A 27,748-nucleotide genomic window follows, 5' to 3' on the forward strand; every position below is an offset into this window, starting at 1 on the left:
TCATCATTGAAGACACAAACAGGAAGGAGTGCGCTGCTGCAAAGGCCAAAGCTTTGTCTGCCAAAGCAAACGTGATAGAAGACAAACCAGCTCCAAAAAGGTACGAGAAAAAATTTGATCACAAAAAGAAACCTAATAACAAATTCTCTCGTCCCAGTGGAACTAACCCCACTTTCAAGAAAAAAGGTAATTGCTTTGTCTGTGGAAAGCCAGGCCATCATGCACCTCAGTGCAGACATAGGGCTAAAAACGACTATCCTCCTAAGGCAAATCTAGCCGAAGGGGAAGATACTATTGTGGCAGTCATTTCACAAGTAAACCTTGTGACAAATGTGAGCAAATGGGTGGTAGACTCTGGGGCTACCAGACACATCTGTGCAAACAGAAATGTGTTCACCTCCTACACAAGTGTGGGGGATGGAGAAGAACAAGTATATCTCGGTGACTCCAGGACAACTTTTGTCCTAGGAAAAGGAAAAGTTCTTCTAAAGCTCACATCTGGTAAAACTCTAACTTTGAATGATGTGCTACATGTGCCATCAATTAGAGTTAATTTGGTCTCTGTGGCATTACTAAGCAAAGTTGGGGTTAAAGTGTCATTTGAATCTGACAAGATTGTTATGACAAAAAACAATGTTTTTGTGGGAAGGGATATTGTGATCAAGGCCTTTTTGTATTAAACATTTATGAAATTATGAATGAATCTAAATCTTCTGCTTATATTGTTGACTTGTATGATATATGGCATGCTAGATTAGGACATGTGAATTCTTCGTATGTTATAAAATTGCAACGACTAGGATTAATCAACATGCATGACAAACAAAGTAGTAAATGTGATGTATGCGTAGAATCTAAAATAACGAAGAAAACATGTCACTCTGTAGAACGTCAAACTAAAATTCTTGGTTTAATTCATACCGACCTTGCTGATTTAAAACAAACCATGTCTAGAGGTGGTAAAAATTATTTTGTAACCTTTATAGATGATTTTTCTAGATACACCAAAGTGTATTTAATTAAACATAAGGATGAAGCTTTTGACATGTTTTTAACTTATAAAGCGGAAGTAGAAAATCAACTTAATAAGAAAATTAAGAGAATTAGATCAGATAGAGGTGGTGAATATGTTTTATTTAATGACTATTGTGTAAAAGAAGGTATTATTCATGAAGTAACCCCACCATATTCACCTGAGTCTAATGGAGTAGCTGAAAGGAAAAATAGGACTCTTAAAGAAATGATGAATGCCATGCTTATTAGTTCTGATGCTCCTGATAATTTATGGGGTGAATCTCTGCTTACTGCGTGTTTTTTGCAAAATAGGATACCACATAGGAAAACTGGTAAAACACCCTATGAGTTGTGGAAAGGTTATCAACCTAATTTGAAATACCTAAGAGTGTGGGGGTGTTTAGCTAAAGTAATGTTACCTGATCCTAAGGAAAGGAAAATAGGCTCTAAACATCTGATTGTATGTTCTTAGGATATGCAGAACATAGTGCTGCCTATAGGTTTCTAGTTCTTAACAGTGATATAATTGAACGTAACACTATAGTAGAGACGAAAAACGCTGAGTTCTTTGAACACATCTTTCCTCTAAAGAGTAGTGGTACATCTGAACAACCTTTAGATAGTGCTAGTGATACCTTGAGTGAGGATATTAGAAGAAGTAAAAGACAGAGAAAGGAAACATCTTTTGGAGATGACTTTTATACTTATCTAGTTGAGAATGATCCAATAAGTTTTGTAGAAGCTATTAGTGCTCCTGATGCTAAACATTGGGATAAGGCCATTAAAATTGAGCTTGATTCAATTAAGAAAAATAATACGTGGACCTTAGTAGATCTGCCTAAAGGAGCAAAACCCATTGGTTGTAAGTGGATCTTTAAGAAGAAGTACCATACTGATGGATCCATAGAGAAATATAAGGCAAGATTAGTAGCTAAAGGGTTTACTCAAAAACATAACATAGATTACTTTGATACTTTTGCACCTGTTACTAGGATTTCCTCTATCCGTGTATTGCTAGCCTTAGCATCTATCCATAAGTTAGTAATTCACCAAATGGATGTTAAAACAGCCTTTCTGAATGGTGAATTAGAAGAGGAAATTTATATGACTCAACCTGAAGGTTGTGTAGTCCCAGGTCAAAAGGAAAAAGTATGCAAACTTTTAAAATCTTTGTATGGTTTGAAACAAGCACCAAAACAATGGCATGAAAAACTTGATAATGTTTTACTTTGTGAAGGTTTTTCTACCAATGATGTTGATAAATGAGTGTATTCTAGATCTGAAAATGGTGAATATGTCATTATATGTTTGTATGTGGATGACATGCTAATTTTTGGTACATGCAATGATATAGTTTTTAAAACAAAATTGATTCTTGAATCTAAGTTTGAGATGAAAGACATGGGTGAAGCAAGTGTGATTCTAGGAGTTAAAATCATAAGGAAGGAAGATAGTATATTACTATCCCAAGAAAAATACACTGAGAAACTTCTAAAGAAGTTTGGTTACTATGACTTTAAGTCAGTGAGAACCCCTTATGATGCTAACTCTAAATTAAAGAAGAACAGAGGAGAATCTATTTCTCAAACTCAGTATGCCCAGATAATGGGGAGCTTATTGCATTTAATGAGCTTTTCTAGACCAGATATTGCTTATGCAGTAGGTAGATTGAGTAGATACACTCAATGTCCTAGTCAGGATCATTGGGAAACACTTGCGAGACTCATGAAATACTTGAGAGGTACAATGGATTATGCCATTGAATATAGTGGATTCCCCGCTGTGCTAGAAGGGTACAGTGATGCTAACTGGATCTCTAATTCAGATGAGACAAAATCCACTAGTGGTTATGTATTTACACTTGGGGGTGGTGCAGTTACATGGAGATCAGTCAGGCAAACTATTATTGCAAGATCAACAATGGAATCTGAGTTTGTTGCTCTAGAAATGGCTGGTAGTGAAGCTGAGTGGTTGAAAAACTTCTTAGCAAACATTCCTTTAGGAATGAAACCAACCCCATCTGTATCAATGCATTGTGATTGCCAATCGTCAATAGCTATAGCTAAAAATAAAAGCTATAATGGAAAGAATAGACATATACAATTGAGACACAATTTGGTGAAACAGTTGTTAAAGAGTGGAACAATTTCTATTGACTATGTCAAGTCAGAACGGAATCTGGCGGATCCTCTGACAAAACCCCTAGGGAGAAAAATGTTTTAGAAACATCGAGGGGAATGGGACTTAAGCCACTTGCAAACAAACAAGTGATGGAAACCCAACCTTTGTGATTGGAGATCCCATGAATAAGGTTCATATGGGTAAAAACAAGTCACTTGTTAGTTCTGCTAGCACTAATATTGATTTTTAAATCAATTTTATCCATTCCTATGGTGTGTGTGAAAGTGCTAGATACTGCATAATCGAGAGGATAAACTTTGTGGTTAAAATTCAGAGATAAAAGAGTTTTAATGATTTACAAAGTTTTAATGATTTTCATATCCCTTATGGGTGGTGTATAATTTGCAGCATACACTTGATGAAATCACCTATATGAGTGTCAAGTGGGGCCGCTTGCATGAGATCTTGGCAAGATCTCTATAGCACTCATGAATACCGGGCACGCGCATGGCCTAGTAGCGCAACACAGCGATAACAGCAAGTAATGTGGGGGTGTATTGTGATTGATAAACCTCTAACACATACTAAGTGTCTTGGTTCATATAGCTTGTTATACCAACTACACTATGTGTTACGTTCATTAATCTAAGACTGGTTCATATAGCTTGCTATACCAAATCTGATGCATTACATCTTAGATGAACCCAGAATATTCTTTTTGTTTCAATATCTCTATGTTTTATCTTTTGCAATATGTGGGGGATTGTTGTAAAACGAAGCTCCGGTATTGCAAATAAAAACAGGGCATGCGAGAAAACCCTAAAATCAAACGCATTGAGATTTTTGTTGCGAAATCCAAAACTGAAATGTTACCGTTGCAAGTGCACGTTCTGCTTCACCTGGTCTTTCGGAATCGTTGCTGCAGTGGAGAAGTCGTTCCGCCCCTGCTTTGCTGGATTTTCGGAGGTTGAAGAAGTGGTGCCGTTGGAACCTGAAATCGCGCCACCAATGGCTGCTGGAACGTGGGTAGTGGCCGTTTGGGGCTGTTACCTGTTTCCCTATATAAACAAGGGTTCCACTCTTCAGAAAACGCAACTCTCACTACTTCATCTTCTTCCTCCGCTCACCACCTTCTTCTTTCCCCAATTTCCACTTTTCACTTTCTCTCTCCTCTTTATTTTAATATCATAATATTTTTGGGTTCTATTTGGTATTACTCTTTTAAAGAGAAACTTGCTAGTTCTGATCCTCGGAAATTACCGGGAAGTTCCTGTTGTATCCTGGGGGACTTACGCAATACACCGCGGATAAGTCCTTACGGACAGTGATTACTCACGCCTCAGGGAAATCTTTTTGTTCGTTTTAAAGCCTAATTTACTACATAAAGTATCATCAGCAAATTGTAACATACAACATTCAATTTCGTTCCTCCCCACCTTCACACCTCTAAGCAAATTTTGTTTTGAAGCTTGTCTCACTAGCCTAGTGATACCTTCGGCTACCACAAGAAATAGAAACGGAGCCAAGGGATCTCCCTGTCTCAGCCTCCTAAAAGATTTAAATTCCTCTGTGGGACTTCTATTAATCAAAACTAACATAAAAGACGATTTCAAGCACCCTCTAACCCACCTTATCCATTTTCTATGGAATTCCAGCCTATATAACATATTAAGGAGATTTGAATCCTGTCATTTGCATTAAAAGTTGCTGTTAAAATATGGATGGTAGAAAGATTGGGACTCCACAGGTTAAGACTTATTGTGGTACTACTGATGTATTGAAGATGGGGCAGCAATGGGTCTTCCTTAGTACTGGTGTAGGTAAGCATCTGGTGAACAGGGGAAGGGGCGGGACTGTGCATGTAAAATTGATTGGTGGAGACGGTGAGGAGGTGTACAACATTTGTTGTATAATTATCTAGCACATAACAGGTTCATATGTAAAGTGTTGGAGGGTGGGAGTGCGATGTGAGTATGACTGTGGGACTAAGTCAGCTGTAGGATGCCTGTCACTGGATGTGGTTCCATCAAATATGGTTGTAATATAATGGCTAGGCCTGTCCAGATGTAACAATTGCCTTTCTGCACTTAGAAGTGGTTCTGAATTGAGGATGGGTGATCTGGTTGGTAGATATGGTGTTGGTGGCAAGGCTTAGCAGTTGATGGTGCTCATGTTAATCGGTGGATTTTAGGTTACGGTTCAGTATTGAGGCAATTTTGTGGAGATTAGGCTTTGAAGCTTGGGTGTCTAGCAGCTCACGGGTTCTTCTTTGGTTGCATTAGTTGCAACCCTTTTTTCTTGTGTAGGATTATATCTTAATTTAAGAGCAGGGGATGGAAGCATAGCTTCAAGAGGGTGGTCTTTGGCAATGTCAGTAGAGTAGGGTATGCTAAAGGCAATTTGACTTTATGCAGGTGTAGAAGCGGGGCTACGGTGTACAATCCCTTGGCAGCATGATTCTGTTTCGGCTTTGCCAGTGCTTGTCTTTGCTGTTTTATGCTGATACAATCAAAAGAAACATCATCTGTTTTAACTTGGATGAGCTAGGTTAGTGCATCAGATGGTCTAATCCATCTAGTAGTTTTTGTCATAAGGATGGGCAGTAGTGTACCATTTGTGATCATCTGTTAGGGGTCTAATGTTAGCTTGCCAAGAGTGGAGAGAAGTTTATTGGAGGTAGCAGTGATGGGTGAACCGGCTAAGCACATGACTTTCTACTATGGAAGTTTCTGATGTAGGGTGGAATTATCAGCGGTGCAAATATAGACTGAGCAGAATGGTAGAAGCAGGTTTGATGGATTGGAATGAGGCATAACTTATGTGAAGCGGGAAACTAAGCTAAGTGTCTTTTTTATGAAGCAATTGTAAGAAGATTTATGCAGAATTATTGTGTTTGGAGCAATGCAAAGAGTCGTGCAGGATCATCTCGGGAACTCTATATGCATGAAGAAGGGGTCTTGAAAGAATTATTGGCAACATGAATTTTGTCTTGAACTACTTAATTCATCCGTGTGAACACCTCTTGGAATGTGCGTGGGGCCAGAGTCAATGCAGATTTTATTAGCTACACAAAGCAAATTGTGTTTTGCTGCTGAAGTTGATGTAGAAGGAATAAGGGAAGCAGAATGAAAGGAATTTGACTGCTGGTATGGAAGCTGGAATAGCTATATGTGAAGCTGGAAGTAGGCAATTTTATTGTTGTAACTATCTATGCCCAAGAACCAAGGATCAACCTTTTTATGCAGATTTTGAATGCACAATACTGCAGAATTTTATGCTATATTATGCAACTCGAATTGTGTTGATGCAGGGTTGAATTTTATCAGTGTAGTGAACATGGAAGGAGCTGGTCTGCTGGAATGGAATGTGTATCTGCGTAGAATTCTGTAGAATTTTATGCTTAATTATGTGGCTAATTTTAATCTTCAATTGCTATGATTTTGGCTACAAATGTAAAGGTGGTTAGTATTATGTCGAATTATGCAGCAACAGAAGTAATTTTGGAAACAATCTCACTATGCTATCTTGCGGAAAGCTTTTCTGACAATATCAAATGGAGTGTTTTCTCTATGAATTCTGCAGCCCTTCAATTCCAATATCTTATGCATGAAATCTGAGGTCCAGTGGCAAGCTATTCATATGCATCTTATCCATATGTATAGGGTGCAGGAGACAATCTCTTAATTTTTTATAGCTTTGCTAAACAATTATGTTAGGGCTGGTTTTTTAGGCATAATTTTTTTCCTTTGGTTTGTAAGGGGAGAGGGGGTCTTTGTTAGTTTAAGAACTCCGTGTTGATTATATTTTTGTCTTGAATTGTTGAACTCTTAAATTAGGTAAGGATATGTATAAGGGTTGAAACACCATTTTAAATATCTCATTTTATTTTATTAAAAAAGGAAGTTTCACATGACTGAATCATATGCCTCATAGTCTATCTTGAAACATAGTCCATTCCTCCCATTTTTCTTAACCTTCTCAACCACCTCATTTTCCATAAAGATGCTATCTAACATTTTTCTAAAACTTCAATAATTCACATATTGAGGTATAATTTTATTAGAAACCTAGTAAGTGAAGAAGATTTGTTATTATAAAGATTTCAAAATCAAAGAATCTAATCTATATGTTAACCAAGAAAGAATCTAATACATATGTTGACCAAGATTATTACAACAAACAAGTTGAGACTTTATATTATATTCATTTGTCTTCGAGAATAATTGATGTTGAAGACATTACATTAGGTGATGATGCAATCAATTTTTAGTGAAAGAATCGTTAATACTTTAGTTTTAGTCACAATATAATATATGAATATTATTCTGCTATGCTATATAAACAACATATTATAAAACTTTTAAACACACCAAAATTACCAAAATCAATAGTTATCGATATTAACACTAAAAAAATTATGAGATAGAAATTAATTTTAGAGACAAAAAATAATTAGTTGTTAGAGTGACTAAATTAGAAACCATTTTAAAAACTTAAACAAAAATTTGATTTCTAAATTAATTTATATTATTGTTAAATAGTTTCTAAATTGGTATTTAATTAGCTACCAAACTTTGGGAGCTAATTAGATACCAATTTAGAAACATCTTTTTAGTGTCTAAAATAGTTTCTAATTTAGTCATTATATCAACTAATTATTTTTTATCTTTAAGATTAATTTCTATTTCATAATTGTCTTGTACAGGTATACACACAGAATTTTTATTATTAATAATTTTAATCAATTTTTACCACACATAAATTCATTAATAAATAAATAGATCTAATTGGAAACGGAGCCAAATATAAGTTTGAACAAATTATCAGAGTACATGTTATTATAGTGGTATACGACGTCCTTGCAAAGTTGATATTATTCACAAACATCCTTATACTAACTAGTATACGACAATAATGTAAATGTTAATAGAGCTAAACCAAAATTTCGACTCTTCCAAAGTAGCATAACGTGGACAAAAGGACAAGTACATAAAACTAAAAAAGGACAACTAAAATGGAAATTACAGCTTTACATTGTTAAAGAAAAAGTTAAATCATTATTTTTCCAAGCATATTTTATCAGCACCATCTCTGAAAAAATAGATGTCCTTACTTTTGGATGGATGAAAAAAAAGATTAAATTTTTGCTTGGAGTAAAAAAATACTAAACCATCTACAGTTAACTGTAAATTATGAGAATTAAATTCTTTATTCCGAGAGGATACTACCACCAACAGATAAAGTCCAAACAGACAAAGATCATGTCAGAAAATTATTTTCAGCAAAGATGGAAACTTTAAGCACCCACAAAATTTTGCTACAAGGGAAAAGCGAAGAGCTTTTAGAAGCACATACATTGCAAAGTTTCGAAATGTACCCAAATTCACTTAACAAACAGGTCCATTACAAGATACTGGAAGCTAAAGTACCCATACAGACTAAAATTACAAGCACCAAAAGCTCACATGCCATAGCATTTTTTTGAGCAAAAGATGGAAACTTTAAGCTAAGAATCCACAAAATTTTGGCTTTAGAAACAGGTCCATTATTAGGTACCGGAAGAGAAAATAGCATAAAAAGTAAAATTAGAAGCAGCATCCCATGATAACCCTACACGTAATTAAGTGACATGCAATGCAGTACTGAAAAGTATGTAGTATTGGCAGAGAGGCTAAGAGATAAGGTCATGGAGGGAGGGTTGGTAGGAGATGAGGAAGAAAAGGAGGAGAAGGACAAAGGCAACGCCCCAAGGGGAACCACCAGCTCTGTGGATGGCACTGGGCTCAGATCCTGGCATGGGGAAGCTTATCTGGGTGCCTGTGGAGAGCCAGTGAACAATGATGATCAAGAAAAGTGGAGAAATCACCAGCAAACGTTGGAGCAACTCTGATGCAGTAGCCATAATTGCATCATACACTATGTATCCCAGAAACCCACAAACCAGTGCTGTGCCTGCCATCAAGAGCCAGTGCTCTGAGAAGCTGAACCCTGACCCTGATCTGCTCACTGAAGAAGAAGCCATGGCACTGCCAAGACCAAAGTAGTGAACACTTATTTGTGTTGTTGTGTTGTGTTCTGAGGTGGTGCACTATGCCAGCTGTCTTTTTTGGATTTTATTTCAGTACATTTTAAAAGGATTTGTGTATTATACTATACTTTAGGACATCCACAGAAACAATCATTAAGGGCTTCCCTTTTTCTTTTTGGCTCTCAAAATAATAATAATAAATATAAATGAAATTTTGAAATAAAATAATAATATAACTGGTTATGTGTAATACATATAAGTTCTCAAAAATATTATGTCATTAGGTGAGAAGTTATTACTAGAAACTTACAAAATAGGACATGTGACAGGATGAGGTTGTGAATATTATTGCACTGGTTAATGTGGTGCATTTACCCATTACTGTTTGAGATGATATACAAGAAATTTGTGCTTTGGTTGCTTCGTCATGAGTAAGGAATGAGCTTTTGGATAAGTTTGAAAAAAATATTACTTTTTAAATTTTTTTATTACTTTATCTTCTAGATAAAATAAGAATTTTTTTAAAAATAATTATAATTTATAAAAATTAATTTAACAATAATAAAACTGTAATTTTTTAAATAAAAACTCTCCATTTTGAAGAAAAAAATTCATAAAGATTCAATAAAAACAAAGTCATATTAATTAATCTCTATAGAGAAAAAGCTAGTCTTGCTTATGATAGTGTAAAAAGATCGGATTGATGGTGGGTTTTTTATTTGAACTTCGGATGGAAGAAACTCTAATGAAACATGAGTACCATCAAGGAGATGCATGAGATCGAGGCCAAGAAGAGTAGTACATATTTGTTGTTTCCAAATCAGAAAGTTTTTATCTGTAAATTTTAGGGTGATCAGGGTAGAAAAGTGGTGTAAGGAAGGAGACACCATTGGCGAAGAAGGAGGAGAAAAAATAGAGGAAGAAGATGATGAAGAAAGAGTAACAAAAGGGGTCTTGGGAAAAAGATAGCTCTAGATATCATGTTAGAAGATAGAGAGAAAAAGAAAAGTGTATCTGAATATATGAGTTTGAGTATGTTGTAGGATGCATGAGATACATGTATATATAAGAATTACGTACGTGTAATTGTTATAACAGAATGTAAACTATATCCCTAATACTAGTTTAATTTTTTTTTATAACAAGTTTTAGTTTGAGAAAATAAATTCGATAATACGAGTTTAAGATATATTTTGAATTGTTTCAACTTGATTTTGTGTTGTAAAATCTTTTAAATAATACAATTGTTTAGATCAATAAGACATTTATAATACAACTCTGTAAATTTTAAGAATGGTATTTAATATGTTATATTTTTATTTTTGTGTTAAACTATACTATAAAATATATTTTAGTTTAAAATTTTATATTTAATTTTCTTCTAATAAAAGTCACATAATGTTTGTTTAAAAATAAGCATTAAAATTACATTATTCTTTTATGCTAGTTTAGTGCTTGAGAGATAAATTAAGAGAGGAAAAATAATTTTTTCTTGAGACTATTTGAATGAAGTATTTTTTTTCTCCATTAGTTAGAGAGATGTATAATAATTTTCTTTTATTTATTAAAATTACATTATTATCTATTATTAGTTTCGTTTCTCTCTAGTTTGTTCTTTAGTATCTAATATTTTGTTGTTGTTAATATTATTGACGTTAGCTCAAGAAAAATCTTAATATTTTCTGTGATTCCACTATAAGAAAATCATGAAATAAAAACCAATTTTAGAGACAAAAAATAATTAGTTGTTATAGTGACTAAATTAGAGACTATTTTAGAAACTAAAAAAACTTTTAGTTTCTAAATTAGTTTATATTATTGTTAAATGGTTTCTAAATTGGTATCTAATTAGCTACTAAGGTTTTTGGTACCAAATTTAGAATCTAAATAATTGGTTGTTAAAACATTGGTAGCTAATTAGATACTAATTTAGAAATTATTTAACAATAATAAAAACTAATTTAGAAACCAAAATTTTTTTAGTCTCTTAAATAATCTTAATTTAGTCACTATAAGAACTAATTATTTTCAAAGTCACTTTTTTTTCTTTTCTTTTCCTTTTAATGTTTGAGAGAATAATTAAAAAACATTCTCCTTTAGGATTTTTTTTCAAGTAGCTGTATTTCCTTATTTCCAAGAGAAAATATTATTGTTTTCTCTTTAAATTTTAAAAAGATATTGTAATTTTTTTAATAAAATTACATTATTATCCATGATATTGTTATTTTTTGTTTCCATTATTAATGTTAGCTAAACTATTATGTTGTTACTACCTAAGAATACCATAGTATGATTTTAAGTTGACAAGAGTTTATCTGCATCTCTAAACTGAGAAATAAAGAAACTGGTGTCAACACTCCCATAAACTACCTTAAGAGAAGTTATTTATATGGTTTCATCGTAAAATTGGAAACTGTCGCATGTGAAGTATAATAACTTAAATAGGAGAACTGCAAAAATTTACAAAAGTTCTTTTTGGTCGGAAGATAATAGTGTTTATTTAAAGGAGAAATTAAAGATTTTTTGTCTAGGAAAAATTTGGTAGGAGACTTTGCCGAAAATATCCTCACGAAGTTTCCACCATTCGTACAAGTGATAAATGCTAATTGCAGTCTGTTCGTGTAACTTGTTTGGATATCTCATGGTTTCGTGTGTTTGAAATCTCATTTTAAAGCAGAGAATTAATCCCGTTAACTTAGTTCCGAAAACGTGAAAATATATTTTTTACTACTTAGATTTGAAAAACAAAACATCACATTGATAATGTGGAATTAAAACTTGCAGTCGTGTTTGGAAAATAGTGTTGTCCTGCTCCTTGCTTCTGTAAGCCTAAAATAGTACAGGACCACATTGCTTTTATTTGTTTGCTATAGATGTGACACTCATCCATAACTAGACCACCAAAGAACCATTGGCAAAACTAAGTTCAAACAATGTGTTTAATTTTATGCAAAAATAAATCAGAAATTTAGAGAGAATATTGCTTTTTAGTCGTTGATAGAATATTGTTGGAATACTTTTAATTAAAATTAATTTTGAATATGTAATTATTTAGAAAATGACAATGAAGCTGATCCGTTCTTTATAAGTTTGTTCTACATTTAGTCTGTTTTATATAGAATTTGTAAACTGATTTTACTAGTACAAATCCATAAGGATTGACCTGCAGACTTGCGAATCAACACATAAGAAATATTTTTTTTTTAAATTAATAAAAAATAAATTTTTATCTTTTATTTAAATCAATTAGATAAATAATTTTACAATGTTATTTTTACGAGACATGCGTAATAAAATATGAGTAGAAATTTCGAAATTTATTATTTCTAATTCTTTATTTTAAAACATTTTTATTGTAATTGTTCTGATAAATGATATGCTTAGCATATTATGCAACAAATTCCAACAAGTTTTATACTCTAAAGTTCACTAACTAATCATTTGTGATATATATTACATAATTAATAATTCATAATTTTTAATATTTTTAATCCATGTTAATGTATAAATTAGTAATTACGTAGGTGTAATCGTAGTATTTAACTTTTGAAATAAGACCAAAATTAATACCAAAATATTTTTATAGAAAACAGAGTGTGGGTTATTAGCTTTGGATTTCGAGAAGGACTCTAAATAAAGTCATTAAGTATTGAATGATACTTCATCTATATAATATTCTCTTTCTTAAATGAGAAAGAGATTAAAAAGTGATAATAATATAAAAAATGATAAAGAGTAAGAAAAATGATACTCATTTAGTTATTTGTGTCAAAACGGGCTGGTGCGTTTGTGTTCGTGCACCTTACATTTGGTTCGTCCGGTAAAAGTGACACTAAGTTGAATTTGTAGGTAGTGACTTGTGAACTTGTATCTTAATATATGAAAAAATTATATTTTTTTATTAAAATGTTTTTTTTTCATCCCATCAATTTTTTTTCACTCATCAATTTTGAAATTTAATTTTCGTAATTTAAAAGTAAATTTTAGATATGAAAATTTAGAAGAGAAAAAAAAAATAACTTTTCTGAAACAATTATTTTATCTTTTGGAATATGGAACAACTATTTTGGCTTTCAAAATTCGATTTCTAGAATTGATAGGGTGTGAAAAAAAGTTTAATCAACGTGCTGAAAGAAATCATTTTTATTATTATACGGGCTAGCAGGCTGACCCGTTTTGTCTCGCTATGTCAGCGAAACTAAGCAGGTTAGCAAGTCAAAATAGTAAGTTCGTCTCACGTTTCTTATAATGAGCTACAAATTAATTTGCACAACCCGCCTCACATTGGTGTGTGAGTTTCTCGGATGATTCTTGGCTATTTGTGGGTGGGTTTTGGTAAGATCTTACAGGAATTTTAGGTGATTTTTGTAACCAAGGTTGGAAATTGGATTCTTAGATGTTTCTTTGGATGGGTTTTATTGCAAAATTATACAAACTTTTCCAAAAAATTTGTGGAATTAAATTAAGTGTTATAATTTAGTAATATTTCATAAAAAATTACTTATAAACTTTAATTGATAAAATAATTATAATTCAACTCTTAATTTAGGAATTGGAATCTTTTTATCTACAGCCATTCATGTTAGAATTTTAAAAAAAATAGTACATATTTTTCTTATAATTTGATTTCCGAAACAAATAAATGTGGACATATAAACAGCCTGTAGTTCTACTATAATATTAATAAATTTAATTACGCATCTTAAAAGTGAATCATATATTTTTTTTTTTTGGTTTTACACTGTCCACACACGTGAAGGTTAAACTCATAGATGAATATGGTGACACAAAAGTGTTTGCAATGAAACAAATTGAGAAAAGATTTTTATTTTTGGTGCAAGTGTCGGAAGGTGATCCGATGATGTAGGAAAGGAAGAAGAACGAGTCTGTAGATAGAGGCACCATTGGTGTTTGAATTTGTTAAATATATCCATCACTCATTTCATTTCAACATTGTTTATTCACATGTGAGAGACATTTAGTTGCTTTGGTCATCATCGCGAAGAAGAAAAAGCATGGGTGATGAAGATGAGTGTGAGCGAGTTTTCAAGCGGTTTGATGAGAATGGCGATGGGAAGATCTCGTTGTCGGAGTTTGCAGAGGCTCTGAAAGTGTTGGGATTAACTTCACATGAGGAAGTTGAACGGCGAATGGAAGAGATTGATAAAGACGGCGATGGTTTTATTACGTTGGAGGAGTTGATTCAATTTCGTAATGACAATCCTAACTTGATGAACGATGTCTTGAACAAACTCTAATCTTTCTCATCCTTTTCATTTCTTCAATTCTCATTTTTCATTCCAGGATATATGCTGTTGTAACATGATAGTTTTAAAATTAACATATCGTATCTCAATTATATTTTTCGTTGTCATTATATGAAATATTAAAATAGCTAAAACATATAGTTTTAGATACAAGAACTAAAATAGAAAATACTAGTAATTGTGGGATACACCAAATAACGTATGAGCATGGTGATAAGGTTTAACCTCAATGCTGTATGTGCTAATTAATTCTTTTTACAAGGCACTGAAACTTTTTTTCATTGTTATTTTTAGTAAAGTGATAAAAAAACTTGAGTTCCATTAGATTTTCTGTTCACTTCACTATTATGTGCTGACAAGTTTAGAAAGTTACACATTGAATAGAACTGGAGAAGTTAAAGAAAAAACCTTCATACGTAAAGATTTTAGTTGAATATTATGTAAAGTTTTGTAGTGTAGTTTATTCAAGTTCGTTTATTGGAGATCTAGAGGATGCTCTAACTTCTTTATTTCTGCAATTGTGATATCAATGACATGGTTAGAAGAGTTATTGTCCTACGTAGTTCAAGATGAAAAAAACTTGGATGATTAATATTTTGATACCATTATAAGAAGTTGTTGTGATATCCTTTGAAGATCACGGAATTAAAATATGTTAAAAAATAATAATTGAGTAAAAGAAAAAATGTATTTAAATTTTATAAATGTTATATAAAATACTTTAATTTTTTTAAAATAATTAATTTAATTTATAACATTATAATAAGTATTTAGATTTTGATATAAATTAGTTAAATTAAATTTATTAAATTGATTAAGTGTTTAATTTTAAAATTATTTAAAAAAATTATCTTATAAAGAATCCAAAGACGTAGAAAAATAATAATTGAGTACAAAATACATATTTAAATTTTATAAATATTAGGTAAAATATACATAAATTTAGGAATATGAATTTATCATGATGTAATTAATGAATGTAAAATATAATGGATGTATCTAAAATAGAGAATCAATTTATCTTAATGAACTGGTTAAATGGTGTCATATTTTTTGTAATGGTTAAATGAACTGGTGATTTTACTTTGATATCTATTGTTATTTGAAAGATGTTATTTGTCATAATTAAAGCATAAAATCATTTTAAAGATTTATCGAGAATATTTATGATAAAAACATATATATTAAGAATAAGTACGTGAGTAAGTAACTTATTCTTAATTTTTAAATTACCCTAAACTTGACCACATGTTCTATAAATGTAATTGTTATAGTTATTGAATATAATCTCCAAAAGAAATTTATGTTTTTCAACTGAAACACATGATAATATAGTAAGTTTTGAGTCACGAGATGACTCATGTGCAATATTCCATATAAGTATGTTAATAGAGTTTCCCAATGTACTAAATAACATATTCATAGATTTATGTTATTTTATTGTATGTCGTTGACCTCGTATTAAAGAACATAAATGTTGTACCATGTAAAACAATTCTCATTGCATGAATAATAGGTCTTTGACATAGTAATTTTAGTATACTTAGTTCTTAATAAATATAACATATATGTCTCCATTTCGATTGAGTCTGGTATAAAATGAATTTAGAATCATGGAATAAAGTTTATCATTAGATTTTGGATTATAAGTTTATAACCTTAACTCATTGACATTTTGGGTGCAGCATATGTACTTGTGTTTTTTATTGCAGTTAGTAAGGTAAGAGTTGAACTAAGAACTCAATTATAAAGGCTAAAAGAGAGTTTCATAAGCAATTTCAATAACATGGTTCATTATATTCATGATATCAATTTAATTATGTATTTATTTTTGTTGTATAAATTAAATTATTTTCTTTTTATAAATTAAAGGATTTTTTTTGTATAAATTAAATATATTTTTTGTTTTATAAATTAAATATATTTTTTTGTTGTATAAATTAAATTAAGTTTTTGTTGTATAGATGAAATGAATATTTTTTATAAATTAGATTATTTTTGTTGTATAAATTAAATTGTTTTGCATAAATTAAAATTATACATTAAATTCATTTATTTGTTGTATAAATTTAAAATAAAATGAATTAAACTTTTTAAAGTTTTAATTTAGTTTTTATTAAATTACATTTAAGCTATGCGTCAGACGTGACCGATGCATAGTCTACCTATTTATCAAAATTTTCACGGTTTGTCCCACACTGTGTTCCACTCACGTTTTCCCCCAATCCAAAAAATCTAAAATGATTTTCCCCCTCTTTCACTCTGTCTCCAGCTGCACTCCACCCTCCACCACCGTTGCACTCACCCCACCGCTACACTGTAGTGTATCGTCGTCGTCAGCGCTTCACCATCGGCGTTGTACTTTACTGTTGTCATCAACGTTCTACCGTCGTCGTCAGTGCGCCGCTTTGTTCCTACGATTGTCGTTGTCGTTCACTACCCAGTCGTCCGCTGCACTAGTTGTTTTCTGTTCTCATATTTTGGTCTTCGTTTTTTTCTTATTTTCATTTCAGATCTTGTCTTCTTCACGCCTCTTTGTTGAGTTCCACCTCCTGCTTCACAAGTTCAGGTTGGACAGGTAAAGTTTTAAAATTTAAAATTTTTATTCAATTTTATTGTTTTGTTGCACTTGTGGTCTCTGTTGGGCTGTGTGTTGATCTGTGAATATTGCGTGCGGTGTGAATGGACATTATGGTGAGACTAAAATTTCACTTTTTTTAAAGTTAATGGAGATATTTTTTGAACTTTTTTAAATCAGTATGCACATTGTTAATATGGATGGACGGTTAATATGGACATTGTTAATATGGACTTTTTGTTAATGTAGATGTACAAGTTTCTTATTCACTTTTTCCATTGATTATGTTCAATTAATGATTATGTAGAATTTCACACTGATTATGTTTTAATAATTAAATACATTTAGAAGTTTTTTTTATTTTTTTATTGTGTTTAAAAGAAAATGTTGGTGCTGCCGAGAATAAACTTTTTTCATTTTTCCATTTGGTTGTTTAAAAAAAGATTAAAAGGTGAGGGATGGTGAGGGATGTACAAAATAAAAAGGTGTCGCAGAGAGTAAAAAATTATGGGCAACAGATTTATAACTTCCACCTAGGAGTCTTTTTTTCTCACTCAACCATTTGCTTCCGGCACTTTACAATCTGAACATGTGATTGAAAATCAAATGCTTCGTGCTGAATTTAGTATGTGGAGTCAAAAGTATGCACACTTGGAGAATGAGATAAAGGTTATAAAGGAAAAACTTATCTCAATGGAACGTGACAAAAATGCTTCCAATAGCACAACTCAATCCGATCACGAGTATGATCCAAAGTAGGATGACCAACCTGTACCTTAAAATGCATCCTAGACTGTAAACTTAATTATTTGACATTTTTATTATATACTAAGTATTTTAATTATTTCATTTATTTATTCATATTGTTTGTATTTTTTACAGGTTTTCATAGATCACATCATTATGGAATTCATTTTATATTTTCATTGACATTCTTCTATGTAATTGAATTATTTAACATTTTGAATTTTAGTACTTTTAGTTAAATTTGTAAAGTACAATTTTAATTTTAAGTTTTATTCTAAGTATTCATATCCACTTTGAATATTTGAATGGATCAAAGACTTTGTTTAATTATTTCTATTATTTTTTGTATTGTGGATGTGTTGTGAATGATAACAATTTGTCTAAATGTGATTTGGTCGATATTTATTGTTTACGGGGTAAACTGGCTAGAAAAAAATTGTTTTTTTTCATCCCTTTATGCGTCGGCTTTTGCCCACGCCAACTTTTATTTTTTATATTAATTAATTTGTGCGTTAGCTTTTGCAGTCTATTTTTTTTTTCATTTCGTGGCCAAACCAATGCTTAGGCGACATTTTAATTTTGTGTCGGTTTGGCCCACGCATAAGCCGTTGCAATTGCATCACTTTTACGTCGGCCTTACTGACAAAATTTGCGTCCGCTTTGCGTGGGCTTGGTCCATGCCACGTGCGTCACATTTGCGGGCCAACAATAATTTTCATTTGCTTCCATGGCTTTTCCGTAGGACTGTTGGCCCACGTAAATCAGACACTTATGCATCCATTTTTATCCCGTTACATCCGTTTTTGGCCCATGAAATATTATATTTTTCTTGTAATGTTTGCACTAGTGTATGCATTAATTTTGTATTTGCATGATTGCACAAAATAATGTATGTGTGTGTGGTCTTTAAATACATTTAAATATATTTTTAAGTCAAACACACATCTAATGTTGAATTTTTAAAATTTGGAAATCATAGTACCTCACTTTTCTCCATAACTTGAATAATCATTTGATATCCATTTAGAAACTATTTTATAAAGTTTTAGTAATAATAAAAATTAATTTAGATAACAATAATTTTTTAGTTTATAAAATAGTATCTAACTTACTCAATACAGTGACTAATTATTTTTTGTGTGTCTAAACTAGTTGTTATTAAATAATTTTCTTGTAGTGTTTGGATAAGAAAACTAGGATAATTTTGTTTAAAAAGGGTGGTGTTTGGTATATGTGATTTTTTTCTCCATCTTTATTTTTTTTATAAAATATATACAAAATAGTAAATAAAAATGTATTATATAATTGATGGATTGAATTGAGTTTACATCTTTATGGGAGGAAACCATGATTGAAAATATGGGGATAAAAATATAAAATTTAGAATTCATTTAAGAAATATCATTACAAGAAAATTATTAAATAGAAACCAATTTTAAAGACAAAAATAATTTTTTTGTTATATTGACTAAATTATATACTATTTTATAAACTAAAAAATTATTGATATTTAAAGTGTTTCTATTATTAATAAAAAATTATAAAGTAGTTTCTAAATTAGTATCTAACCATTAGCTACAAAAGTTTTAGCTACTAACTACTTTATATTCTAAATTAGTCTCTATTAAGTCTCTATTAGTCTTTCAAAGACAAATTTAAAATATAAAATATTAGTAACTAAAACCTTGATAGCTAATTTAGATATCAATCTATAAACTCCTTTATCATTTTTTATTAATAATATAGATCGCTTTAAATACTAATAATTTTTTAATCTCTAAAATAGTATCTAACTTAGTTAATATAGTTACTAATTATTTTTTATCTTATATTTAGTTATTATTTAATGATTTTTTTAATGTATATAACATTAAATTTATACAAAATATTTATAAACATGTGTATTTTAAATTATAAAAGAATATATATAATATAAAATATAATTAAATGGAAAATAATATCTCCTTTATCGTTTTAAATTTAAATACGTGAATAATTAATTTTACATGTTACTAAAAATCTTCATAAACTTTTCGTGAAAATAATATCTTTCATTTTATTTTTATAAATGAATAGTATCAATTGCTTCATACAACTATATCAAATTATGAAATAAATTATGTTACTTTTTTTAGATGGTAATCAACAATCACTAAGAATGTCCTTTTTTTCAAAATTTAGACAACGATATATTATTTTGAATAATTTATTCAACACAAAAATCACTTGAAATCTTTCCAACAATAATGAGATTAAAAAAAAAACAAAGAAAAAAAATATAGAAAGAAAAATGATGAGAAAAAGAACATTGGTTGATGTGCAGTGAATAAGTTTGTCTCATTAATAAGGGTAAATAAAAAATTATCGTATTGATATAAAGAAAAATTCGATAAATTTTTTTTGATTGTAAATGCAATTATATGTATATTTTAAAATAAATAAAAGTTATAAAAGCATAAAAGTATTAAAAGTTAATTGATACCCGAATATTTTATCTGATAACATTATGATCTCCACAATAAAAAATATAGCAATGAAATAATTTTATTAAAATTTCAAACATAAATAACATTCAAATATATATTTCAATGGACAAAAGTTAAGAAAATAATATATATATATATATAATGTTGTAAAAAAAAAGAAATATAACCAACTCAATAGTTTTAACATCTTACCCCAAGCCTAATTTGGTTTTTACATCTGTTCATACTAAAACTTAATATCCAACTCAATGGACAATATGTGTAATGAATTGAATTATATTTAACTTTAGCACTCTGAATACTTTTGGTTCGATTCAATCCATTTATGATAATATGTATCGATGTGAATAAAACCACTATTAGATGAGCTTTTCAAGGACCAATGATAATAAAAGGTTATGTTATCAAAATTCTGATAGAGATGGATTACACAATCATATTATAAGTTTTTTTTTTCTTATCTCTAATAATATTCCACTTTGTCCTAGAAACACCACTTAGCTCAATTTTTTTTCACCAATTGGATTTATTAAATGATATCTTCTACGCGTATGAATAAAAAAAACTAATATGCTCATTTCATGCACAGAGGATGAGAGGGTGATGTTCTCAATTCCTATCAAAGACAACAATTAAAGGCCTTAACTAGCTCAATAATTGCCTTATAATTTATTTTTCTATTCTGTATGCTATATAGATTTTTGTTTATAATTTTATATCATATAAAGCATGCAATTTATTTGACTCTCACGTAAAAATCTACAAAATCATATTCATTTATTAATTTAGGTGGTTTGGTGTTTTAAGTAGGAAATTATTTCGGGATTATACTGTTTTTTCAATAGCTTTAACATTTATTTCCATGTTTTGTCACATAAACAAAAATATTAAGTTTCCCATTTTCCTTCCACTGAATTTCTAGCTCTTACTTCTTCTTCTTTTTTATGTAAAATTAAACATTTATAAACATCTACCAGACCAAAGTTCTTTTCTTAAAAGAAAACAAGAACAAAATGTGCAACCACAACAGAGTGCAATGCTAAGTTTTGAAGTCTCTTATGAGCCACATTTTTATGCAATTTCATAACCGGAAGCTTGATCGTTCTGTACGTACAAAATCATCAGTGGTGGAAACTTCAAAGGGAGTTTTAATTTGGTCGAATCTTTCTGATAGGAACATGCTTTGCAAGTTTTTCATGAGCTTGGGTAAAACCCTGACTTCTGCTATAAACATTGCCTTAACAGGTCTATGATCTGATAGTTTTGATTCAATTCTAGTGTACTGAAGTTGCTTTAGACCCTCTCCATGCCACACTATTCGATCACACCTACGTTAACAACAAACAATGATTTAATAAAAACAACATTCAACAGTAAATGTTATGGATTTTTTTATTTTCTTTTTATGTTTTCTCTTACCATGCTGGTGCTCTTCTCTTCTCTGTCTTTTTCCCCTGATAGAAACATCCATAGTAAATGTCTGAATTCGGACAATATTTGTAGGTTGGTGCAAATTTAATTGCTCCTTCATGCCATTCTCTCAACATGTTTCCAGTCATTAGCTCCATTTTTAGCTTCATTTTCATTGAAGATAATTAAGTTAGATAAAAAATATTTGAAAGGATTCAATTCAAGAACAGTTCTAAGTCTCCAAGTATATATATAAACCTGATCATTTTCTAATAAGGAATCCCAGTCTCCTTTCTCAACAAGCAAGCGTGTGGTTTCTTCTGGTAAAGAAATTCTGTAATTTAAATCTCCAAGCAATATTACATGACTGCACAAACCCACGAGTTGTTAATTAAGTGCCTAAAATAATACAAGATATTGTGTATCATTGGAAGTACAATACAACCAATTATATGCAAGTTGGAGTTATTATATTTCCTTAATTTAATGCTTCAGTGGTCAATATGATGTTCATTGTTACCCTCATTTAAATATGCTCTACTTTGTTTAAGACAAATGTTTCAATTCAAGAGAATAATGCAGATTAAAGAATGTAACTGATATCTATTTACATTAAAATTAATTCTGAACTTTCTTAGCACCACTTCTGTTGTCCTTTTTCTCTTATATTAAGTATTCAAGGTATTTAAAAATTAATATTATGTTAATCCCTAAACATTTACTAGTGCTAATACATCTTTTTGGATAACTTTTTGTTTACTTAAGGAAGATCAGAACAACTTCTTTACAAATTACAACCTCTGAAGTAAAATCACTTTGTATAGTTTAAAACATTAAAACAGTGAAGAATAGTATACTAATTTTTGGGGGCATGATTTCTGTTGGACATATTCAAAGTCCAAGATTATGTCATTAATGATGCTTCTTCTTTAAACAAATTATTTAGTATGCATTTAGTATTTGCACCTTGTTTACATGGTTTTTATTTGGGAAAGGTCCATGACAATTAAATTAAAAGCAAGGGGGGCAAAATTATTATGAATGAGTTTGTTGGACTTTTTCAAACTTCACTTACTCATGATCAAGAATGGTTCTTGGCAAATCAAGCAAAGGCCCTCTAGGAAAGCTTGTCCTGGAAAAAATTTCAGTAACATTAGAGTTTCTGTGTTTCTCATCCCCTTCTCTGCCCCCTGAAGCAAGATGGCTGCACACAAAGCAGAAGCTTGTTTCATGTAACTGAAATCTCACTGATACAGAACCCTGCAAGTTAATAGGAGTTTTGAAACACGAAAGCCAAAATCAACCCAACTAGGATTTTAGATAACCAATTCTGATGTGAGCTTAGATTATTGACTATTAAGCTCTAACTGAGACATAAAAAAGAGTCTATACATAATTTATTTGGGCTTATAACAGTTGTGATGGTTTTTCCATAACGATTTTTCTGCTCATTTCAGTTTCAAAATACTTCTTAAATTTCTTTTTGTTCAAGTCTCTGAATGATGCTTATGAATAAACTCTTGTGTGATAAACATTACCGAACGTAGTTGTTTACCAATAGTGCCTAATGTGCTTTATAAAAGATTGATGTTGACAGTGATGAGTGTGAGAGAATAGTACAAAACAAATACGTATATTGAGGTACAAGAGTAACATGAATTGAGTGGGGTTTGTTGGGTTACCTTGTTTCCTAAGCACCCCATTACGCCACAGCCTACACATGACACGCTTGGATGCCGAATGAATGGACAAAGATCTCTTCTGCTCCACACAGATATGAATATTCCAACCATTTGCTTGCTAATGATACATTGAACACCATGTGGGGCTTCACAGTACTTTGTATTCTGTAGCTCCTCATTCTTATTACCATCACTTTGATCTTTCACCCTCTTATGTGCTTTCTTGTTCAGAGCTTCCCTGATTAGGGAATTCCATTTCATGGAAATCTCATTGTTTTCCGATCCCAATACATTTGATGCTTTTAGAGGCACTACTTCTTGAAACCTGGATTGGGAAACAGTAAAAATAAACATAAAAAAATTAGTCATCAAAGTTGAAGTTTCTTTATTCACATTACAAAAACCTGAACCAGTTCTGACAGTACCCTAGTATATAGATGTCACAAGAGTTGTTGCATGTCTCCAATAAATCATCTATATTCAAATCATCTTCTGGTGCAATCCCACCAACGTTCCATGTACTAACAAATACCCTTAGCATGAAACAAAATACACTGTCAGAAAAAAAAGAAAGGAGAACATAAAGAACAAAACCATAGAAGAAAAACCAACCCAGACAATAACACTGCAGTTTTATACAAGTTTTCAATATATGTGAAGCATATAAGATAGGAAGAAGTAGCTGCATAAACTAGAAGAATAGGATAGTTTTGTTCTTACTTGCATTTTTGTGTGTCCTTGTGATCCTTAAGAATGGTTTTTGAGTTCTGATCAAAGTCTACAATACCCAGCAAGGGTTCTTTACAAGTAGGATAATCTGCTATAAAATTGCTGCTTCCTAGTCGCTTCTTGAATATCTTATTAGCCACTAACGTAGGCCACATGTCCTAAAGCAATTTGCATACACAGAGGGAGGTGTACAAAATTTGAGAAATGAATGATTGGGAGAAGGTGATACTAGAGGTGGTGAGTGCTGGCATGGTAATGTGGTGTTATTCAAAACATAGAAAGCATTTATAGAAAGTCCAAAAGTAGAAACAATAAGGAGAAATGGAAAAAAGCATTGTGGGGAAGAGGGAGGGTTGTGGAGGTTGAAGAGGTGGAAGGGCTTTCATATGACGCAAAAGATGATGCACCTTTGGCTGCATTGATCGTCATATACATATTTCAAATATAAGAACATTGTCCCCGTGGGAGAAAGATAGAGAAAGCTGGTACAAAACATGGGTCTACCCTTCTTGCACATTTGAATTTTTCTGTTTGTTGAGTAGATTTTAAAGGATATCTTAATGTTTCCCAAATTTAAATTGTTGAAGATGGGTGCAAGTGGGAGTGTGGTCCATAACAAAATAGGCAAGTAGATAAATAACTTGTTATTATTGCCCCCATCTACATGTAGTCAAGTATTTTGCTCATATGTGAATAAAATATGACAACTTTCTTCTTCTTGGTGGTTGCTTCAAGAACAACTTCTACTCAAAAATGGGTTATATTATATCATGGAACTAAATACCCCTCAATTTGCACCATGATTGAATCTTATATAAAACATGACAAACTTTTTCATAAGGGATGAAAAAAAATATCACAAACTAAAATTAGGGTAAATACAAATTAAACATAATACTTTTTGCTTGTATTTTTTTTTTTAATAATATAGTTTTCATATGGTAGATGATGGTTGAAACATGTGAGTTATCATCAGTCTAACATGATAACCTTTTATAAAAAAAATTAAACATAATTAGCTTTTAGAAAAATGGTTTTACATATTAGTTTATGCATGATTTGTTTTTATTTATTTATTTGTTATTTTTCTATCTAGTTTATTGAAGAGTTTCTCCAATCAGATTCAACTATATTGATAACTTATAAGATTAATTTGAATGCTTAATACGTAATTGTGTTCAAGAAATGAAAAAAAAAATTGTTTTCTAAATTAATTTAATTAATATCTATTCTAAACACAAATATTTGTCATTAAAAATACATGTGTTCCGAACAAAAAAACCTGAAGTCGTTGATATGTATTTTTGTATTCATTACTTTTGGTGAGATAAAACTATTAAAAATTTTGTACTACAATTTGTTTAGTAAAATTATGTATGAACGTTCTTGTGGCGTGCATGTTTTTTTTTCAGTATGAACATCGCTTTTGAGGGATTGTGGCCAACTAAACGAGATATTCTGCAGATTCCAACTGTTATTAAGGATTTTATTTGAGAATGCAGCCAGAAGTCATTCTATATGAAACTACATCTTCACGTTAATTGAAGTACATGTGTCTTAATTAAGAGTTAAGAGGGTAGTAGACCCTGCTGTCAGGTGGTTAAATATTTTACACTAGGGTATCTTTTGTAGTTATGGAAGATCCACTTTCAACAATAGTAATCTTGTTTTATAAAAATATTATTTAATAATATTTATTTTTTAATTTTGCTTTATCACATCACTTATTTTATCAAACAAATTGTGATAAAGTTGATTTTCATAAAACACCTTAAAATTTGTCATATTTTTTTTTAAAGAATTTCGTGATGAAATATGAAGTTCAGACATAAATATGCATATAAAAAATTGTGATTGTGATATCACAAAACTTTTTTTTTTTTATCACAAATGTAAAAATGAAGAAAAAAAAGTACGTGTTGCTAAATGTGATGGGAAGATTCATCACAAAATGGTTGTAGCTTAAGTGAATTAGAACTCACTTAAATTAATCCTATTATTAGTAATAGCACAATAAACATTTGTTAGGATATGCTCAAAAATTGGTCTGATACCATATTAAGAAGTGAATTTTAACCTTAACTCAACTCCCTAAAACCGGCTCATGGAGTGAGGTTTGCACCCACTTATATACAATGAAATATTCTCATCTCTAGTCCACTACAAGAAAATCATGAAATAAAAACTAATTTTTAGATACCAAAATAATTAGTTGCAATAGTAACTAAATTAGAGACCATTTTAGAAACTAAATAAAAAATTGGTTTCTAAATTAGTTTCTATTATTGTTAAATAGTTTCTAAATTGGTATTTAATTAGCAACCAAGGTTTTAGAGACCAATTTAGAAACTATCTAACAATAATAGAAACTAATTTAGAAACCAATTTTTTATTTAGTTTCTAAAATGGTCTCTAATTTAGTTACTATTACAACTAATTATTTTGGTCTCTAAAAATTAGTTTCTATTTCATTATTTTCTTGTAGTGGTCGATGTGAGATCTCCAACACCTATATGAGACGAAAATACATGGCTTGAAGTAGAAATGCATTGGAAGCAAAAATATCGCTCATACCGAAATTAAGGAGTTTTGAACGAGTAATATTAATGTGTCTCACTTGATGTGTGTAAGAACTTGCTTAAATATGATAGGGTATTTTCGCTTAAGTGAATGGCTTGCAGATTTGCCCGCTTGAAATGAACAAATGACGCTTAAGCAAGTATATGTCAAACAATGTTGCTTGCAAAGAGTGTTTAATGCTTCTATTGATGTTCACGGGATTGGTCACTTGGAATGAAGAAGTGAAACTTAAGCGACTATGTCAAACAATGTTGTTTACAACGAGTGGGTACACTTGAAGCAATATTCATTGGATTTGTCGCTTAAGCATGATATCATGTTCACTTAAGCATTTGTTAGTCGCTTATGTGAGTTACAATTTTAGCTTAAGTGAATAACTAAAATGAACTCTAATTTAATACAAGGACCACACAAACATAATGAAAATACATATAACAATAATAAAATATGTTACGTGCATATGAATTGTTTTGCACGGGATAAAATTAAAATTATTAAATATTACAATTACAATAATGTAAAAAAAGGATTAAATTGAAAAGAAAATAGTCGTCGTCAAATTGTGTTGTTCGTTGTAGAAAAGAGAATGTTTGATTTGCACTAGAGGAGGTGGTACTAAGAAGATGGGTAGCTAAGTAAAAATATCAACACAAATTACATCATCTACTCTATAAACAAATGTGACTTTTCTTTTTGAATGATTAGCATATTCTTAAAAATCTTATTTTCCTCAGATAAGTTAGACACGGGATGTTCCATCTATTCAAATTCACCTAATATGATTTGAAGAACTTGAAAAAGAAGAAGAAGAATAAGAAGGTTTGAATTTTCACCCATTTTCAGCCTTAAAGTTGTCCTCTATTGTCTAATCCTCCAACAATATCACAAAAATATCTCATCATCAAATGGACGACTGGACACACCATCATTCAATGCGTACTAAGACGAGTCTCTATCAATAATAAGTTTTTCATAGTCCTCCTAAAAAAATTAAAGTGAAATTCAATATTAAATTATGCATGAATGTGTATATAAAGTAATGTATTAAAAAATTGAAGTGATAAAACAATTATCTAATTTATAGAAATTTTGTGGACCTTAGAGGA

At 30.7% G+C, this 27,748-nt stretch overlaps 2 protein-coding genes, 1 long non-coding RNA gene and 1 pseudogene across 3 annotated transcripts; 2 read left to right on the forward strand and 2 right to left on the reverse strand.

Moving 5' to 3' along the window:
- Nucleotides 1-8,491: 8,491 nt before the first annotated feature.
- On the reverse strand, nucleotides 8,492-9,227 carry LOC150029132 (uncharacterized). Its single transcript, XM_090298661.1, has one exon. It carries the CDS (start codon nucleotides 9,155-9,157, stop codon nucleotides 8,807-8,809), a length of 351 nt encoding a protein of 116 aa, XP_090154787.1. The 5' UTR covers nucleotides 9,158-9,227; the 3' UTR covers nucleotides 8,492-8,806.
- Nucleotides 9,228-14,131: 4,904 nt separating this feature from the next.
- LOC150029133 (polcalcin Phl p 7 pseudogene) lies at nucleotides 14,132-14,476 on the forward strand (annotated as a pseudogene).
- A 2,110-nt stretch (nucleotides 14,477-16,586) lies between these two features.
- LOC137811611 (uncharacterized) lies at nucleotides 16,587-18,091 on the forward strand. The gene is made up of 2 exons (XR_011081107.1): nucleotides 16,587-17,008; nucleotides 17,891-18,091. It is a non-coding gene; the product is annotated as an uncharacterized LOC137811611 (long non-coding RNA).
- A 3,055-nt stretch (nucleotides 18,092-21,146) lies between these two features.
- Nucleotides 21,147-24,581, reverse strand: LOC137811612 (type IV inositol polyphosphate 5-phosphatase 9). The gene is made up of 7 exons (XM_068613411.2): nucleotides 24,054-24,581; nucleotides 23,759-23,866; nucleotides 23,334-23,658; nucleotides 22,727-22,911; nucleotides 21,910-22,018; nucleotides 21,661-21,815; nucleotides 21,147-21,569 (listed from the first exon to the last, which is right to left on the reverse strand). The coding sequence occupies exons 1-7, from the start codon at nucleotides 24,215-24,217 to the stop codon at nucleotides 21,323-21,325; spliced, it is 1,293 nt and encodes a 430-aa protein (XP_068469512.1). The 5' UTR covers nucleotides 24,218-24,581; the 3' UTR covers nucleotides 21,147-21,322.
- Nucleotides 24,582-27,748: the final 3,167 nt, after the last annotated feature.

The sequence above is a fragment of the Phaseolus vulgaris genome, chromosome 2 (assembly GCF_051622355.1).
Source record: "Phaseolus vulgaris cultivar YP4 chromosome 2, ASM5162235v1, whole genome shotgun sequence".
NCBI lineage: Eukaryota > Viridiplantae > Streptophyta > Magnoliopsida > Fabales > Fabaceae > Phaseolus > Phaseolus vulgaris.